Genomic DNA, 20,634 nt, shown 5'->3' with positions numbered 1-20,634 from the left:
ACAGTGCGCCGAACGTCTATCGAATGTTTTGCTTCTACGAAAAAAATAATAACCCCACACGCTCAATAACAAACGTGACTAATGAAAAGGAGCTGCGTGGTTTTGATGCACTAGGCTGGCAATAAAAAAGTGTGCGAATGTTAGATATAGTATCGTCTGGCAAAACATAAAAACATGGACTACGGCGAACCATTGGAAGAAGGTATGTAATAGAGCAGTAGATTGATAATGTATGTATCGCGTATCGTAGAAAAATGCGGAAAACAAGCAACAAAGTGATGCACGCTGTGAACGTTTGGTAGCATTGTCTGTAGCGTCGATTAACGATACGGACACTCTGTTCCATTGTTACGAGAGAAACATTTTATGTTGCTGCTACGAGCGGAACACACATTTCCATTCACACCAGCACGCGTTTAGAATCGATTCTAAATGCCGCAAGAAATTAACAAGAAAGGACATCGGCTGCTAGTGCGATAACAACGTTTGCCGATACACATGATCATCTTTTGAGCAAACAACAACAAAAAAAGAGTGCAAATTTACCTAGTCCACTTATCGCATTCTAATTCGGCTTTTCTACGTTCTGGAAAAACCAGATGTGTCAGAATTTGTAAATTTTTTGGACGCCAGTAAAAGACTCTTATCGCTCACATTCATCATCACGCTTTTGTACGGGAACGAACGTGGGTGTTAAACAGTGTGCTAAATTTGAGAGGCAAACACCGTGGTTTCCCAGCGACATGGTGCCAAGGTACAAATGATGGTTGTCACAGTTTCACTTCATCCATTGGAAGTCTATCGAAGGAAATAGTGACGCGTACAGCTGTGTCCTACATTTTTGTTTTGGTATTTTCTTCATCCCACGATCGGCCGGGCTAGTCCGGTACACCGTTAGATGGTTGATTTGGGCTAACTTGCCACAAAGAAAAAAGACGATGGGAATTTGCAGATTGAAATCGCTTCGGAAGATCAGCCGACGAGATGAAAATAGCCAAAACGAAACGGTATTTCTATCCTAGTAGCCGCGCTCACAAGCTCATTTCACTCAAAATGAGGCTATAAAAGGGAATGGGAAAGATGTGGCATTTTTGTGCATGTTTTTTTTCGTGTTGTTCAAATTCATCTCAGTGAAGCACCACAGTTAGGTACATTGTGGTCTGGAATCACAAGTACCGCAAACCATTGTTTGCCCTCTAGACAACCGACGAAAAACCCTCATATCGATGTAAAGTATAAACAAGAATCAAACTGCTGAAGGACGCCGTACCCCGAGGTGAGGGAGAAGTGGCCAGCACATACGACGCATCAAAAGCACCAACTCAAAGTCTGCCCTTCGCTGGGACAACGCTCTGTACTTGTGCAACTACACCAAGCAGCGTGCGTAGTGGGGGAGGAAAATTAGTAAAGAAAACGATAGAAAGCGAATGGAACAGAACGAACAGAGAGCGAGATAGACGGTACAGGTACGTGTAGGTCCGTGTACATGCATCAATGAACTTCTTAGCAAACGCAAACGTCCTTCCTTCGACGCATACAGCATAATGTTGCCCGGTATGGAGGAAGCTAAAGTGCAATCTAGTTTGCTGTTCCGTGTGCCATCAGTCGATGGTACGATGAAAACAAAACATTGCGTTCGTCCGCACAGCAGCCCAGTCCCCAACAAAGCACCAGGAGGGTAATAGAAAAGAAGTCAACTGTGCAAACATGCGTCAGTAAAACACGATAAGACTGATTGTGAACGTATAATGGGGTGGTTCGCTCCTAGCGAACCGATCGGAACCTCTGGAACGAATGTTGATGATACAAACCAAACCACCTCAAGGAGACGAGAGAAAAAACATTCCTATCAGATGATGTAATATATTAGCACTTTTTGTTGAAAAGGCTATAGCCATTGGGCTGCGTGCAGAACATTCCACCATAACTTACATTTTGTATCGCTTTCCTTTTAGATAATGGCGCTAAAATCCGACCTGTTTTCTCAAGAAATCGGGATGGCGCTTGTGAGTAAATTTCGTGAGTTGCTAGGTAAAGGTGTTCAAATGTAATTCGGTTACCAAGGTTACCCATCGTTGCTAGCTAAAAGTCTTTAATAACACTTCCTGGGACCCCTGCAAACGATCCTCAACCCAAATCTTTATTTCAAAATCCAGGCTGCAATAGTGCGATACCATGGGACACCATTGAATGAAGCTAAAGATTTGGCATATTATAACAAAGTGAAAAATTGATCAATTATTAACTCTGAACAACACAATAACTGAAAGTGTGTCAAATATCTAAATATTATAAATAATTCGCGTTAATAACATAAAACATAAAATAATGAAAAATGAAGCGAAAGAATGTAAGCTGCGGTGAAAGCGATGGGAAAGCGGTCTCTAATCATGAACAATCATCCACTAACACCATTTATACCTCAACCGACGAATGATCATGCAAAGATAATTCTTACTAGCACACATTTCCTTTCCCTCTTCTCGTTTTAGGAATGAAGTGATTAGTGTGGCAATAACGAGAAACCCCTAAAGCTTTGTTCGTGCAAAAAAGCTGTTTCCTGATTCCATTTTGTGCAACAGTTTTTGGATGGTGGAAAGCCGATAGGAAAAGCATCATCAAAACGATCGTACGCGATCGGTCCTGCTGCGCCAATCCAACTGGTAAATCATAGGCAGAACGTCGAAGAAACAGTATTTTGGTGCGTGCAGCTGAGTGGTTGGAACGTTATAAACAGAAGATGCAGTAGAACAGTGGATCCACGAGAGAAAAAAGCCAGAAACGAAACGGGACGTCGAGTGGATAGGAAGGAAAAGAAAATAACAAAAGATAACAACGACCACCGAACTGGGCCCAACGATTTAGTCGCGGGTTCGTGGCAACGCGCGTTGTTGATGCTGCTGCTGCTGCCACTGCTGCCACAAAAGCAGGGCTGCAAGTTTTGCCCCACCATCGTCATCATCATCGTCATCATCATTCTTTCCCATCTTGTACGATCAGCACCGGTTGCTGCACCCGACCATTCGTTCGATTGTTCGCCCGCAACGCAGGTTCGTTCATCCGGTCGCTCATAGAAGTTAAGCGTTGGTGGTGGGAGAGGGGTGTCAGAGGGCTGGTGGCAGGTGCTGTAGGTGGGGACCACCGAAGCACAGTTCGCTCGCCCGACCGGACGGACGCATTCACGCACGGTTCAGTTATGTTTCAGCGCTGTTGAGAGGCGGAGGCAATGTACCGATTCGGCCGGGAAACATCGTATCAAGTTGTTGCAGTCGTCACTAGGATTGGTGGCGTTTGAGGTGTACGTGTACATTTGCGGCAGCATACTTCTGTGCGGTATAGGTTGTGAAACAGGCACACGGGTAGAAGCAAACAATTGGTAAAGTTTTCATCCTCTCGTACCGTTGTCGATGGAAGTAGTCGATCGGAAGAACTTCGATCGATAAAGCTATCGAACTACAACGCCACACGGTAACGTTCCATTCTAAAAGACGTGGTCTGAAGCAAGTATAGGTCCGAAGACTTCTTCCGTACGAAGACACACCCGACCTTCCGGAGAGCAATCGTGAATTATACCGTTTCTATAACGGAGAGTAAACCCTTCCTGGAGGTTAATCAACTTAGTCGCATTTACGTGAAAGTCCACCTAACGCGGTGGAAACTGCGCAACAACATAACACCATTTCACTGCGGATCGGACAGTGAGAAAAGCGACCGAGAAAGAACGAGAAAGATAGAAAGAGGGAGAGAATTTGTGAAGCTAGCGGCACTTTCATCTTGTTTCCCACGTCGAGTGGTTTTGCGTGTTTGCCTTTCGTCGCCGAGATCGTCGAAAGAAAGCGCCGGCGCGTAAGCAAACAAGCCAGCTCGAGAGCGGAGCATAAAGCAGCGATAACAAAATCCTAAATCAGAAAGGCAAACGGCAAAACGATCGCAAACGATCTAAATTCGGGTTACTTTCTCTTTTTCCCTGTCCCTCATCAACGGGTGGCTGCAGACGACGGATATTGTTGTTGCTGCTGCATCGTCTTCCGTTCCGGCGGTAGAGCAAAATCGAGAGCAGCTTCTGTTGCTGTAGTGGAGGAAAAACACCCCAACAAAGTCAATCGACGGGATCGCGACCAATGCCGACCAGATCATCGCGCGGTGTTGATCGTGTTGTGAGATTCCGTCAGTGTCACGCGTGCTTATTCGATGAAACTGTAGTGTTTGTTTGTTTGGTTGGTTGATTTAATTTTATTTATTATCACACACCATCCAGTAGTGTGTGCTTTTGTGCGACGGCAAGTGTTTGTGATCGTGTATGTGTCCATGAGTTGGCTGAACGAACGAACGTGTGCCATCAATTGATCTGTATCATTTGCGTTAGGTTCTCGCTTTTTGTGCATCTTCCAAGAGAATTAGTACTTGTGAGCTTATCAACGACCCATTTAGAAAAAAAAAAAGTTTGGTGTAATGATAACAAAATCTTCCCTTTTTGGTTAACAACAATTCATTTCAATAGACACACACACACACTGTGCACTGTGTAGAAGGACTTTCAGTGTCGTAAAAACAAAATCTGTAAACAAAAAAAAAAACAGAAGAAACATACAAAAATCGTCCACGATGAGTGCGTTTAGTACGTTAGCATTCTCCGCGGCGGAAATCACCAACCTGCTTCCGCTGACAGCAGTGATCGTGTGCATCGGTGCCACGATCATGTTCCTGATCAAGTAAGTAGTTGCACATACTTTCGCCTTTTCACCGTATTCATTTTTCATTTCTACGTTCAGGTGCAATGTTCGCAAGAAAGCAGAAAATTTTCGAAAGCAAAATCGAATTTAGTCTCAAATGGTTAGGATAAAGAGGAGAAAATAGAGATAGAAGATCGGTAAGATCGGACCGCGTCACGGTGCACTTATTTCAACTTGGTCGCTGGTAGTCGCATCGAAGGCACGTGGCTAAGTTTGTCGACCCGAAGTGTAGTGGGATGCAGAAGCGAATATTTTTCTAGTGCCAACATGTTGGCTGATCGTATGCCATTTAAATGTCTTGGATGTTATCATCACGAAAACTTCCGGGGTTTCACAGGTTTTTCAAGGGCAATTTTTCAACGATCGTTCGTATTAATACGCTCGTGCTTGAATGGGCCACAAATCGATTACGTTTGCTATCGCATGCTTACAGATGGCTCATATTGATTTAGGCTAACCACAATCATTGGAGTACAGATACACCTGTAAGAAGGTATTGTTAACGCGAAATACACAAAAAAGCGTCACCAAACGCTCCAAACCAAATCAAAACAGGTTTTTGGATGGTTTTGAATGTGGAATGATTCTTTTGCTGTTTGCTGGAGTAGTTTCCAGTTTTATCAAAACAACATCAAACCTGAAGATGAAGTATTGGTGAGGTGTTAGCGCCATCTTAACGGGAACGACTATTTCATGATCGATTGATCAAAACATTGCTAATTAGTAAGTTATCGTTTTGCATGGCTCCCGCTACGGAACAGTCGCCATTATTGAAATGATTAGTAAACGTTATCAGAAAAACGTGTAAAGCAGAATTTCAATATATTCCGCAGTCAAACTGTTGCATTTAAATATCATTATTATTCAGCTTGTTTTTATGGCTGCGGAAAATGATATACAGGGCTGTTACAGCTAGCGCGTATTTTGCGTTTGGCGCGGATTTTGCGTTTCGCGCGGATTTCGCGCGTTTTTACCCTTTATCGGCGCGGATTTTGCGTAAATGTATAAAATAACGTCTAAAATCGTCATTATTTTTACTTCAGAGCAAATCTCCTCATAATCAAAATCGAAAAATTGCCCATTTTATCAATTCTGAATGTAGTGGACGTAATGGGAAAGCATACTCATTTTGTTTGTAAGACATACGATGCAAAAAATGATTAAATGATTTGAACACCTATTTTCATCTTTGCCACTCACAAAAAAGTGTCACATTGAACTTAGCTATTGAATCAGACTTCATGAAATTCCAGCATATTGGTAGTGCCAGGCACAGAATATGGAATAACTATTAGTTTTGCATAGTACGTAATGATGAACTTTTACCAAATATTTTGTTTATTAACTTTGTGGATTCTAGAAATTGGCAGTGTTAGAAAATGTCGTTTTTCGGAAATTTGCTAACTAATAAGACTTTTTTTGCCGAACACCGATTAACAGACGTGGCTCGCAGGTGGCAAAAAAAAAGATATTTTTTTGTCTCCGCAGGCGTTGTCTGCGACTTTTATGCATTTTTTTCCAAACTTCTTGTTTTTATTCTTCTTTTCTCCTGCTTCTGACAGGTCGTTGGGGCATTGTCTCCCTGGGAAATACAAGTCGTAGACTTAACAATTTGTTGCATCATAGGCAAAGCGGTTATTCAATTAATCATCATAGACGGTTAATTAACTACATTTTGTTTCAAATGTTCCAACATCGGGTAAAAATAAAACTATACATTTTATTCTATAATACTGAGTACGTTTTTATCATTATCAAAGCTTGATTCAATAATTCTTTGAGTTACTTTCGTATTGGCGCGGATTTGAAAATCTGGCGCGGATTTCAAATGGGTTGGCGCGGATTTCGCGGTTTTAAAATAGAGACTTCTGTAACAGCTCTGGATATACGATTTTCATTTTTATTCGTATGTCGGTTGTCGTTGTTTTTATCCTTTATTTTTTAAAATATTCTCATCCATTGTATGTGATCGCAACGATTTTGAGCATCGTGTAAATACAACGAATGTTTACACCAATCACTTACTTGATGATAAGAACGCACGGCTAAAATTGATTCGCGCTCGGTATCCGTTGTTCCGTCTCGTTCGTCTATATGTAGCTAGCGTCAGTAGTTGGCGGTCTGTCACCGCGTCCTTGAAAGTGCGACGCGAAGCCAGAAACAGAAGAAACAAATCGTCCCAAAAGTGGCAGTGTTTCAATGTTCCTTTTGCGTTATCGGCCTCTACCGTAGCCCCATCTCGGCTGGTGTGTGCGCTGTATATTTGTCGCTTTCCTGCTGTCCAAGCACCCATCCAAACGATCCAAACGCAACGTTCGGTTCGGTCGGGTGAGTTGGAGCAACCGTGGGCAGCATAAATTAACAAACATCAACAACACTCGCGATCGGTTTGGGGGATCTGTCTGTTTTTTTTCTTCTGTTCTTTTTTTTTAAAGGAAGAAATAGCAGAATCGGCGGACGTATACGCCACCTCTACGGCACCAAGTTGTTGTACCGGCATTATTATGATTTCATTATCATTCGCAACCGGCGAACCGGCGACGAACGGCGCAGCATTCACACAGTGCACACACCCAAAGTGAAGCGACTATCCGTTCGTTCGTTCGTGAGTGCGTGCGTTCAACCGTATTTGAACGTGGCCATAAATTTATAGGCGAAACAGCGAGGAAAGGGGAGGGGAAGGGGAGGGGGTGTGACGCTATGGAAGGGACTGCTGCTGCTGGTGCTGGGGGCACTGGAGCAGAGTGATCGCGTACGACACGTAACCATAAAACGGATCAGCAGTTGTCTTCCGCATAACGACGCATAGCTGATGTTCGGAAACCATCGAACCGCGTCAAACGGATAATACTACAGGTGCTGATGGTTTGATGTTAAACAGTGGATGCTTTTTGCAAGATACGGATTAGCTGATGCTTTATTTTATGCTGATATTAAGCTAAGTATTTGAATGAACTTTAACCGGTTCGTAACAAGTTTAGATGAGAAGAGCTTAATGGATTTCCCCGTGCATTAGAAAAAAAGCGCTAAAAACGAAACGATCTGAATTGAACAGTAGGGGTATTCTTATCCCATCCCATAGGAAATTCTGTAAGAGTATGGATTTAAATTTCACAATGATATAGTTATAGTGACCGAAGTTTGCTGAATTAAGCAAACAGTTAAAACAGTTAAGCTACATCGGCTTAAATATTAAATGGGTAAATATGTTCCGTAGAAACATTGTATGGAACATAAGATAAAGGGAAAGAAAGTGCAAGTCAATAACGGGTCATTAAGCTCGAAAGGAACACAATTAAGTACGGCTTAAGCACATCAATCTCGTTGAATTTCTTCTGCTTTGATCATCTTTAAATTGCGCACATCATGCTGATATAGTCCGCTAGTTCTCTAGTACGGCTGATGTTCAGCTTCACTTGATAAAGCCATGAAACATGCTGGTCTATTCTTTTTCCATTCCAGACGGATTGTTGATAAGTACCTTCTTGGTGTTGGATTAATATTCTTGCAATTATGTTCGTAAGAATGTCTAAACTCTTATACTGGGTAGAAAAGCCAAGTTTATAAAAAGCAAGCGTGACTCATCGAGTCATCTGGTCGATATGTGCTATAAAATAGTTCCTCGCCAGACAGTGAAAGTGGAAACGGAGTTATTCTTGCTTGCAATGAACTACCCCATCAGTGAGTAGTTTATTTTATACTACATTCTTACAGTTTCCAACCTTATGTAAACGATGTTTTTTTCACGCTCGCATAAAACCACAACTACAGCAAACCGCTTGAAAGTTGCATTGTCGTGCTGTCGATCTTAACCCGTGATCGTCGTTGTGCTTTTCATAAGAGATCTGCACGATTCGGTATCGAACGCTGTCACCACTTTGCGATTGGTAGTGCAAATTTCTGCGAGCAAAAAACAGAAATCTCGAAAGACGGCGAAAAGCTCCAACAGTTGTTGCTGTGGAGGCTGCATGGTACGGCGAACAGCGAATACAAAACAAAACCCATACTCACGCACACACCTTAAACGCTTCGTCAGCCTTGACTTGGTTTTAAAAACCGGTGTGTGTTGGCTGCATGTCTCAAGTCTACACACCTCATCTGCTGCGCCCCGCATAAACACGACCGAGATGCCGCGTACAACCTGGAGCGATTGGTTCGGTGATCGATCGGTGTGGAACTGACCGTGTATCTTCGGCGTAAAGCCATCTCGCATGAATCGGCCACAACCATGTGTACTGCTGCTGGTGCTGTCTCTGCATCCAGAATCCTGATACATACGTACGCCCTGCGAGAAAGAGAACGGACGGATTGGATTGGTTTGCAACTTCTGTTTGCACGGATAGGCCGGTTTTATGGACATGTTTGGTGTGCGTTCTTCGTTGCTTGCAACATGTAGATCGCCATTGGGGACGCATTGAGTCAGCTGTAGATAAATGCCGATGGAGTCGATTTACAGCGCACGTTCTTTGCGACATTTCATTTCGCCACGCTCTTTATTACAGATGGTCAGAGTGCGTTACTATCCTAGGTAGGCTGCTGTGGTGCTATGGATGGACGAGATCGTGTACGTAGAACCGTGATGTGACATGCCGTGCGCTGGCATGATCGTCAAGAAATACTTTTTTACACCACTGCCCTACAAGGCATAGGGCAGTAATGTTCACATCACACGGTAGTTGTGTACGATCGTTTTTCGCCCCAAACGTCCCTGCGGGTTTCCTTTCGTTTCGAGCTGATTTCCATTCGAGCGTACTGCCGGCATATTCGAAGAGTAGCAGCTTCGGTCTGATCGGTGGCAAACTGATAGAAAACGCGAATGTTGTACTGCATGAGAACCCGTCTTTCCGTCTTGCTGCTTTCTTTACTTGAAGGTGTGCATCGTGTAGGAATTGACTGGGCACTGTATTTGGTTTACTGTTTATTGTATCCCAAAGTCAAACAAACGGTGTAAATGGGTGGTTGGCTTTTAACCAGCTTAAGTGGTGATCACCGAGGACATTCAAGTGTATGTACGAGGATGCCATGGCTGGAGAATAAGCGTTCAAAGCGATGTGGCACTCGAAGAAAGATGGTGGGGTAACTTACTGTGTACAAGGTAACGCTCATGGAAGGTCAGCGGTCTGTGTTTAATGGGGTTGATTTCTTTAACGGTTCTTCAACTGCACAGCCTTCAGATCAAATCACCGCGACAATGTCCACCTTTACCATTTCGTTCATTGGTACCTCTGCTCGTAACCTCATCTCAATTGTGATACACCGTTCTTTCCATTTTTCGCTCTCCCTGCCAGCACATTTCTCTTTTTCTCGTTCCCATTCTGTGGGTTGTCGCACGTACCGTTACTGCTGCTGTCGCTGCTGGTCACGTTTCATCTCATTACACTCATCAACATCATCATCATGTGTAACGAAAGAAAAAAATCAATCTCATGTGTACACTCGTTTACTTCCAGGGCCGCCGTAATACTTCGAGTGCAGGCCGATGACGTGTTAAGGCCGTCGAACGTAACGCAGCAGAATCACAACGTGCATGTACCGCGCCTCAAAATGACCCGTGTCCACATACCGTTCACATTTCGGCTACTCGACGCGGGAAACAATTCGTTTGACGGTAGGTGGCCCCAATGTTTTCAATGCGTTCTTGTTGTAACACAAGGTTTGGGGAAGGGCTCACACACCGCACAGACCAGAACGTACACGCCAAGCATGGACGACAGCACGTATTCGGTATGCCTATCGAATTCTTTTGCTCCGGTTACCAATTTCGAAGACAGAGCGTATGTGAGGAATGGTACACGGTATCCGAGCTATACGAGCTAGCAGCAAAAGATCACTCGATCGCGACGGTAGCAGTAGATATATTGCGAAAGGTGGTAACTGTTCGATTTTAGTTAGAATGGAATTGATTACGACACTGAAACCACATACGGTACGGAATTGGTTAGCAACCCAAAACACATAAGAACACCAGTTTGCAATAGGGCGTTTAGTGTCGTTTTTTAAGCAACGTTTGCCAAACCATACGAGGAGAATGTGCCCGATCAGGCGATAGAAATAGATTGTAAAGGCTAGTCCATGCGTGACACGCACAGTTGGTTAGGTTTATTTTATTTTTACCGCTTTTTTAAACGTTCACATTGAAACACGTTGTTACAATCGTTTACTTATCGTAAGTAAGACTCTATCTAGTTGAAATCCAAACAGGAAGTAGGTCTCTGAATATGTGAATTTGAATTAGTGCTACACAGGAACATAGAAGGATACAATCTACCGCGAGATCAAGCAGAGGATGAAGTGGAAGTGATTCAACAAGAGTCACATTCATGTTTAGAGTGATAATTCTATTAACGGCAAAGGTGACCTAGGTTCATTATCTTAGTAAGTCCATCAATACGGAAGAATAATAATCGTGCGCCACTAAAACACATGTTAAATACTGCAAAAGCGAAGAACGCACGTTTCGTATATAGTGTCTTCATAATGATAATTGCTTCTTTTAACATCAATGTTTCCTTTTTGTATTCCAAACGGGAGCATATGATTTGTACGAGAGATCCTCCACCGTAACAGGCAATTTCGAATGCAAACACGGTGGTACAACAAATTGGGAAAGTATAGTCCAACAACACTAGAATCGCTTCCGATCGTTAAGGCTTACTTAAAGATGAATTCACATTAGCGGAAAGAATATTGTTTTGCCTGTTTTGCTAACAAGTTGATCACACACGAGTGTGTATTGCGACGGTGGTACAGCGTTGACGTTGTAGAATCGTGCTACAAATGTAATTTAAAGCCGTTAAACATACACTGCACGTTTAGCACATATTAGAATTGTCTCTTGTCTTGTCTAGCTATTAGGTATAGGGTAATTTTGCGCATTTTTAGTAAGTGTGTGTTTATTTTTTTCATTACTACAAAAGGTTTCATTTCGACAGGGTTCCATTGTGTGGTTGTGAAACAATTTTGTGATCATTTTCAATTCGGTTCCGCGGTTACGTATGTGGTTAGAGTTTATATAGCATTTGGTTAGCATCATCTTCGTCTGTTGTTGTAAAACCGCCGGCCGGCAATTGTGACGCACGAAACGATACCGCAAAACGATGCAGTTGAGCGGACGGCTAGAGACGATTGTCTGTTGTAAAATTAATGCTTGCATTAAACAAGACACACGTGACGTACGCCACGGTTTGCGGTCGTGTAAGATGCACCACTACTGGCAGCATCCGTCTTAGTTCATTAATGTGCAAAGTGAACGTAATGGCGCGGGTCGCATTAAAGTGCGACCCCACTGCGTCCGTAAACAAAGTAGTGAAAATAAGCGGCGCTTCGTTCGACCAGCAGTTTGCATTTCCATGTTCCTTGTACAATATTAATGCTTTCGTGTGCACACAACGGGCGAACGAGACGGGCTGTGTACGCGCACCTATGGTTAATCCAAGCTACCGAGAATAATTCCTCATGCAAACTTTACCGTACCGAAGATCGCGTATGATGCTGCAAGTAAATAGGTGTTCCGAGGTCTGGCCATTGCTTACATTTGCACAACACCTCATCAAGACGTAAAATTAGTCTCTGTCCGCCACCTTCGCCGGGTTTTGTTCCCGGCAATCTGACTTCTCTTGTGTGACATTGACTCATCGTAAGTACACTTCGAGGTACGTTGTACGTGCCAGTCTAATGTTGCACCTAGAACTTTACATCAGATGTTCTACTATCTGAGCAGCCCGCGACGCGAAGTTGCAATACCTGTTCTGAGTTGTGAGTGCTAGTAACTACGTGATCAAGATCACGTGAGGATATTGCGTACACTTCCTCGAATGGTATAGGAATAGGTGAGTTCCCAGTTTTAGCTACCCGTTAGCACGGATAATCGTTGCATTGTGCTCCACACTGTTCATTCTTCTGGAGCATACGTTCCCCCATTGCTGATCGCGATGGAACAGAATTATTTTCACTTTCCTTACACTGGCAGTATTGTGCATTGTGTGCCCTAGTATCAAGGGTCAACCTACAAACAGGTTTTGCGCCACTTCCTGATTGATTTTCTCAATCAGCGCTGCTCTTAACGTCATCTGGCTTTACTTCCTTCTGGAATAATTTGTAACGAGTGTTTAACTAACGTTTATTTTGCTAGACATGCGTAACATTACGAGCGACGTAACTAACCATGTATATTTCTACATATTGTTTTCTCTTTCCAGAGGTACGCCTAGCGGTGTCCAGTCAGGTGAAATACTCGCTGCAAGCGTTCTGGGGTGTTTCTATCCGCGAGCTGCATGTGTCACTGTGGAGAACGTGGAACGATCTCCGGGAGGCATCGAATTCGCACATCGTCGATTCCAGCTACTGTCAGCAACTGGCAACTAACGTAAGGTCTGACTTCACTGCCTTGTATTGCGATATCATAAGCCCATTGGCTATTAGTCCGGTGGTGTTCATATTAGCGTGCGCGGACACAACTTTGCTCGACCGATTCGCGATGTTTATGCGCCTGATCTTCTGTTATCAATTAGCACAAGGTGTCCTTTTTTAAGGGAATTTTTAATTTTCCTCAGCCGTTCCTATTTAGCAAAAACGAGTTGTTTCTAAAAACAGCTCGATTATTCGTGAATATTACCATAACGAAGAAGTGTCTACCGTGGTAGAATCAATGCTAAATGGTGGGAAATCCCCAGAACTTGTTAGAATTTGTTCGAGCAAAAGTTGACAGCTGGTTTTATGTATCTCCACTCGCGCATTCTATCGTATTCTTCCTTTTCTGATCGTTTTTTTTTCTATCCTTTTTCTTTGGATTCTGCCCCTTCGGTACGGGCCGGTTTCTTCATACAGATGCTGTCAACCGCATACGGAGCACATCATCGCACTGCAATCCCCAAAGCCACCATTGATTTTGGGCGCTCCTCCTAGGCTATCATACCCGTTGGTAGTGTTTATGATCCGTGAAACTGAACCAGAAGAGCTACTGCATCCGGATGAGACAGTGAGTACCGTGTGATTTTACGCTTAATCTCATTTTAGACAGACTATTTTCGAGCCGTTCTAAGACTGTTTCGCGTCAACAATCGCGTCCTTGGTTGCAACGAATGAGATCATTCAGTTGGTTCAATTTAATGATGGACCAGATCGGGTATGTGTTGTGGTGTTGGTAAAAATACAGTAACCGGTTCCGGCATCGTACGTATCAGGCCCATCATCCATCGTCTTCACTTTCTCTCTGACCTAAAAGGTGATCTACACAACAACAAAAATCGAACCTGCTACAGATCGATATCGTCACAGTCTCGCGATTACGCAGACTTTTGCTGACGCCTTCACGGGATGACATTATTGATTTTTGCATTTCCTTTCTCAAGGCACTACACTTGCTCCTTGTCTGGAGTTGCGCTAACCACCAAATTGTGTATGTGTGCATAAATTAAATGTTGAGTAATATTTTGCTTGCGTATCCTCTTTTTTACCATTGTGTGTCGGCGCAGAGGTACATCAACAACCAAAAGATCGTGAATGCAAAAATCAATAAACGGATTGTCGATTGTCCCACATTTTCGCGACACATAGCCAACACATAGGTGATCAGTCGGTTGATTTTTTTTTTTCGGAACTCCGCGAGAGCAAACAGATTATGTAAAACACAGCATAACGCATAACGATGATTTTGTTTCCTCGTTTCCATATGCAAACAGCCGAATTTGCAAAACCATCTTTCCGGGAACTTTTTTTCCGCACGGTTGTAACGATTGTGTTCGGTAGAGGAAAGCCCGTTTTTGGGCAAGCTGTGAGGAAGTGGACTTGAATAAATATGTACGAAATTAAGCTTGTCTGGTGGTAGATGGAATAAAACGTTTAAACACGAGACGGAAGCATCAGGAACTTGCCGAAATGAGGAAAAACAAACACAGTTCTTGTCCTTGCATAATCGGCTATTGATGGGTCGTTGTATCTGGATTTCGCAACAATCGGTCATTATCCATAGCTACGTATTTATTGGGCACATTCGATGAGTTTTTATAGCCAAGTATATTGGATCCGTTTTGTACTTTGTTTACTCACCATGTGTAGCTCTTGTAGGTCAAAGAAAGGCCGGCATCTTCACGTATGTACACCGTTATGTTCCCACAAACATTTGACCAACTTTTACTCGTTTGGAAGATAAATTGCCTTAGCTTTCATTGAGTCAATTGAACTCCGGACGTTCCTTACGGATTGATGAATCGATTGTCCATTAATCACCCTAAATGGGTCATCCAGATGGATGACCACAGAGGGTGTGACCTTCGGGTTAGAAACCCGCTTCCGCACTGTTGTGAAAGTTTCCCTTCCCCAAGGGAAAGTTTAGTTCAGCTTACTCTGTTTACTTGGTACCAAAGCTTTGATCATATTTTTACACGCTCGTACGATGGCGCACTAGAAAAAACGCACTTTCAAAGAAAAAGCGAACCGGATCGACCCCTGTACGGGGAAATACAAGCTGCCATGTGTGTGGGGAAGGTTTGTCAGACCGACAGCAGACAATGAAAGGGACACACTTTCACCCGGGGCAATCTGAACCGCGAAAGAGGCTACATCTTCTTTGCATCTCGCTGGGACACGCTGCATTTACGATTCGTTTTCACTTTCTTTTCACCATACGTTCGCCCACATGCGGCCACATGTGAGAGAAAAAGGTGAGGCGCACGTATGGGATGTTTACTTCAATTCATTTTTTTGTGCTTTTTGTTTTGTATTTACCTGTTGTGGTTGAGTAATGATCACTTCACTGTCGAATGCACAATTGAGCTTGTAAATCCCGCCCTTGCAATAGAGAAAGCAATTTGCGTAGTGTTGCGTACCGGGTGGAAAGTTCGTCAATTTATCCTGTTTCGCTGCGTGCATCGGGATGAAGTGGTGGTACGTGTGTAATTGTTTTCGGTTTTTGCAAAAAAAAACGCAAATTTCTTCAATGGCATTACGATCCGGAATATCATACGTAATTATGGACGTCACACTAATGTCGTAATACTCTGTTTTTTTCCTTTCTCTTGCAATCGAACAGTGAAAATATTGTCATCACGGGGAACCGGTTTTCGAGAAGTGATCTTACCGATTGCCGAATACCATTCGGGATCATCTCTCAGTGCGAAATACAGTAAAAAAAAACTTTCGACCTTTTGTGCCGGGTGTGCCGGGTAAAATAAGTTGTCCATTGTGGTGCCGGTCGATCGATTCAATATTATTTTCCGATTCTACCGATTTGCTAAAAACAGACCCCGCTCGACGTGTAGCCGGGACATTTTGGATGCTGTGTTTGCGCTTTGTCTAGTCTAGGACATCAAGCGTTCGATATCAAGCAATCATACTGTGAACGTTTGTGTACGTATCGATTAATCCTACGCTCACCATAAGAATGACGCAAATTAGAAAGAATTTGGGATATTCCGCTATACCGCTAGGGGAAACTGTTGGGATGTGCCATAAAACTGTTGCTGTGTGCTTGCCATTTCAGCACAAACAGCAGCGACCTTGAAAGCTGGCTGTAACAAGGCCGGATATAATAAATGTGTTAGCGTATAACAAAGCTTTGCGTTAATGAGGGACAATATTTCAGCACCATGAAGACAGTCATGCATTGGTCCCTTATGGAAGCACCAAAGAATCCTGTTTTAAATTATGCTTAACATCATCATTGCTTTCTCAACTGTATTCTATGGGAATACAGTCTCATATTATGGAATCTACTGTGAGTAGTGTTGTTTGAGTTCATCCGTTTTGTTATGTTGCAACTGTTCAAAAATTAAACCTGATTTAAGTAGGAAATAAGTAATAATTTCCATTAATAACCGTTTTCTCTTTTTCATTACAGGTAATTCTGGTAAATGTCGTCCATCTGCGGGATCCGGTCTGTCCACTGCCGACGTCAGTTTTGGCCCAGTACTTAAAGCAGGCGAGCGGTCAACTATCTTGCTTGAAGGTAAGTCTTTGGGTGAACGATCAACAACAAGTAGCAAATCGAGAGTTAACGAACTTAAGGTGCTATGACACCGACCGGCATTGGCATAGCTGCGAAACACCAACATCACACTGCCCTGTCTGCTGTACCGGAGACAGAGCGACGAGATTAATTGGCCAACGGAATTTGAATTCGCCACGGACTTAGAACAAACATTTCACCTCACCATCCATCCATAAGAAGGGGGCTCGACATTGCGCAATCGTGTGTGAGTTGTATGTCCATGTGCGCATGAGACTTCAACACACCACGCAGAGAGCACTGAGGCGACCTTCACAGTTCAATTTACCACCACTGTTGGCGAACGGATCGGAGACACGATCGCGATACTGCATTCGAAATAGAGAATATGAACCTAATGCTGCCCAATGGTGCTGTCGGTGCGGCAAGAGATGGTGCATAAAAAATAAAAGACACACCTCTTTCATTGCGCCTTCTAGCACTTCTTCGCTACCCCGTTTTTCCTATCCCCAGTCAGCTGGATGGAAGCTGGAAATCTAGTAACGAACCACCACAAGTATCAACAGACAGGTTAATGTGCGGGAGGATGGTTTTGTTTTTCTTTTCACACATCCCACCCCACGCAACGCGTACGGGTCCACCCCAACGCGTCCGTTTGTTGGCCAGTTTTCTTTTTCATGGGCAACATGTGGCAATCGCAGTAACGTAGCAAACAACAACGGCGACACAAACACTGTACCACCGCGCGATTATGCTTTCGATCTCAATGGATACGATCGAGTAGTCGGAATCGGTGCTGGTAGCGGTGCACCGGTGGAATGGAGCGGAAGGTGAAACGGTCGTTGAGCCGAGCCGTTGGCTGCTAAAGCCTGACTGGTTTTTATTTATACCGAACCGCGAACCATTGCTCCGCCATGTGTCGAAGGTAGATAAATGAACTCATTGCTGGATTGGGTGGTTGTCGCTGCTACTATACGGCTGCTAGTTAGCAATACCGGTTTACTTAGGTTAGGAAGCTGTTTTTTTTCTTTTGATTCTTGTTTTGGCTTCGATAATTTTTCGATTTGTTTGGTTGTGATTAAAGGTGGTGTTTTTTTTTTTGCTGGTTGTCACCATTCCTAAGATGTGAAACCAGTGAGGAAAGATCCGTATTAGATCAAATCACACTCGATTGACATGGAGCCGCATTTTGGCAAGCATGGAAACGATAGAACGGAACATTTCGTTAGTATTTGCGGTTGGTTTTGCGACAAGCCGAAGGTCATACGATGGAATATTAAAAAATCGAGTTGAATTGGAAATGAGGTACCATAAGGAAAAAGAGATACGATCGCTTCCCGACCGGTGATCGTGTTACTGCTGCGAAAAACAATCCGTGCCCATGTTGCCAATATGCATTGCTGAATAAATTCTACAATATTGTTATCTTTCTTCGGATAATTAGTGGTGACATTTTGGCGATAAAGAAGAAAAGGAAAAATGTTGTACAAATGGTGCCGTATCATTTTGCAAACATTTTCTCATGGGGTAGCGTTTAAAATTTGAATAAATGTTTAAAATTGTAATTTTAAACACGTTATGTTACGGATCGTAGGCGGGGGTTAGTAGAATCGTGGAGCCGAAAATTAATTCAGGATCGATTGAATACAAAACTAGGATAGAACTGTATAATACTTATTCTAATTTCCACTACATATACGGCTCTATCTTTGCAGTTTCTAAGTTTAATTCAACGTTGGCTCTTTTTCTTTCCCTCTTTGCAGCAACTCTATCTGGCCACCGGTGATCCAATGACGGCAGACGAAGCAACGACCACTGGTGCTGGCTGTAATACCAACGCTGGCAATGGTGGTGGAATTGGCACCGCAGGAACAACCGTCCCTACCGGAACACTATCGCTCGCGGAACCGGTAGCCTGTGCCGGCAATAATGAACCACTGCTCTGTTCAGATTCGACCCCACGGGACTGCCCGGTAGGGGAGCAGCTGTGCGTTGTGTGCCATTACTTTCCACTTTCCCGAGCGTTACTACCGTGCCGACACACGTGCATCTGCGCAGTTTGTTTCTGTAAGTTGCAAGTGTATTCCGCTAGTGCAAAGTACGGTGAGACAAAATAGAGCCGAAGCACCGAATGAAAGTTAATTTTGCAATTAACTAATTTGCTTCTTACCTACGCACCTAACGAAAGTTAAGGAGTTGATTAAATGTGTGAACCGGCGCGTGTACTGATCTGTGTGACGCGCTGTGCAAAATGATCGTAATAATTAGTCCCCATACATTTACCTCCTGCTCTGCGATCCTTCAAGTCACAAGCCATACGTATGCTAATGAATGGTCGTTAGGCTAAGCATATTTTCAAACGCTCGTTAAGGTTAACCACGTGTATGGATCAATTAGTAATGCATCGTTCTACGTGTGTACACTACTGTACGCGTGTCCTTTTTCTACCAAAAACTCTCACCGAACGGCAGCTGCGTACAATATCAACCGGCCTAGATCGATTTACCGTTCATTGACTGCTTTTTCTTCCTTTCTTTTCTTTTTTCTTATTTTGTACTTTTTCTTCACTCCACCCCCCCCCCCCCCCCCCCCCCCCACAGCCAAACTGGACCGGTGTCCCATGTGTCGGGCCACGATAACGAGCTACTTCTGCATACGAACCGAGGAATATTTACCGGCCAACACGACAAACGAGCTTAAGGTCAACAGCAAACCGAAAGGAACCGTTCACTGGCTGGACGCGCTCAACGATCGGCTAACCGATTTTCTCGGCTTTCGGTGAAGAACGCTGTAGGAGGCGTGCTGCGTGTGAGACGGGATGATGTATTAGTATTAGCGTTCCGGGCGTATCTTAAATCCGTCGCGTTCCGTCACGATAGTTCGTCCGGCTCAGTGTCTTCCGGCGTAAGACAGGAGGGACAACCGATTAGGTACAGTGACACACCATTGTGTTTAGAAAGGGAAAACAGAGTTGTAGAGATTTTGCAAGAGTAAAAAATGTGAAAAAATATATTTAGTATTAGTTTACCTGTCGGTAGTAAAAGTTTCGCATTCCGGATCCCCATCGATAGTCAGGAGTATCGTTGAGCCGAGTACGTTAAAGGTGATAAAGGAGGGATTAATAGGAAGAGCGGTAACACGGGAATGGTTTTAAACATACGTGAAGCCATTCGTTCGCCGATCGTTCGTGTAATGGGAAAAAGGGGGGTAAGGAATGTGTAAAGCAACCGATGTGTACGATGATCGTTTCAAATTGGTCCGTTTTATTTGAGGTGTTTTTCTTTGCAAGCGATCTATGCTAGACCCGTTTTCGATAAGGTTTATTTCTTTAGCTGTGATTTTTTAAAACGGAAACGTAAGTGATGTGTGTTAGCAAAAGAAACATAGAGAATCGAAAATCTTTATCTACGGATGACTGATTTGTGTTTTAAATAAAGATTTATTAACGCTGTGAATCAAGTTCGGAAGATAGTGTTGGTTTTATTTACATTTTCCTTTACATATGCATTTCCTCTTACGGATGGTGGAAGGATAGCTTGCAGACTTATCGTATCGTATGCCTAACGCGTTCAGCCGTGATGATATGGCCTGTCGAGTTACACCAAGCACGGCTGCGAGCTCTTCTTGCGTTTGGCAGTGATTTTCCTCCAGTAAAGCCGTCAATTCTTCGTCGGCGAATGTTTTGCGCCTTCCTTCACGTTGAGCATCCTCCACGGCGAAATCACCGCTTCGAAAGCGTCGAAACCAATCCCGACACCTTGTTTCGCTTAGAGCAGCATCGCCGTAAACACTCGAAAGCTCTCGATGCGCTTCCGCGGCCGTTTTCTTCGCTCGAAACAAAAACAGCAACACCTCCCGCATATGGCGCTTATTCGGCTCAAAATTATCAAGAACTAGGAACTTTTACTCGCACGAAATAATCACTAATCTGTTTACACAGTGTTTACACACCGGGGA

General features: G+C 43.6%; 1 protein-coding gene across 1 annotated transcript; it reads left to right on the top strand.

The window, feature by feature from the left end:
• Nucleotides 1-7: 7 nt before the first annotated feature.
• On the top strand, nt 8-20,136 carry LOC125764078 (cell growth regulator with RING finger domain protein 1-like). Its single transcript, XM_049427917.1, has 8 exons — nt 8-202; nt 2,493-4,712; nt 10,184-10,341; nt 12,932-13,103; nt 13,560-13,710; nt 16,570-16,677; nt 18,441-18,744; nt 19,278-20,136. The coding sequence occupies exons 2-8, from the start codon at nt 4,606-4,608 to the stop codon at nt 19,457-19,459; spliced, it is 1,182 nt and encodes a 393-aa protein (XP_049283874.1). The 5' UTR covers nt 8-202; nt 2,493-4,605; the 3' UTR covers nt 19,460-20,136.
• The last annotated feature ends 498 nt before the right edge of the window (nt 20,137-20,634 follow it).

This window comes from Anopheles funestus, chromosome 2RL, assembly GCF_943734845.2.
Source record: "Anopheles funestus chromosome 2RL, idAnoFuneDA-416_04, whole genome shotgun sequence".
NCBI classification, from domain to species: domain Eukaryota; kingdom Metazoa; phylum Arthropoda; class Insecta; order Diptera; family Culicidae; genus Anopheles; species Anopheles funestus.
This window is presented reverse-complemented; position numbering and strand designations above follow the sequence as displayed.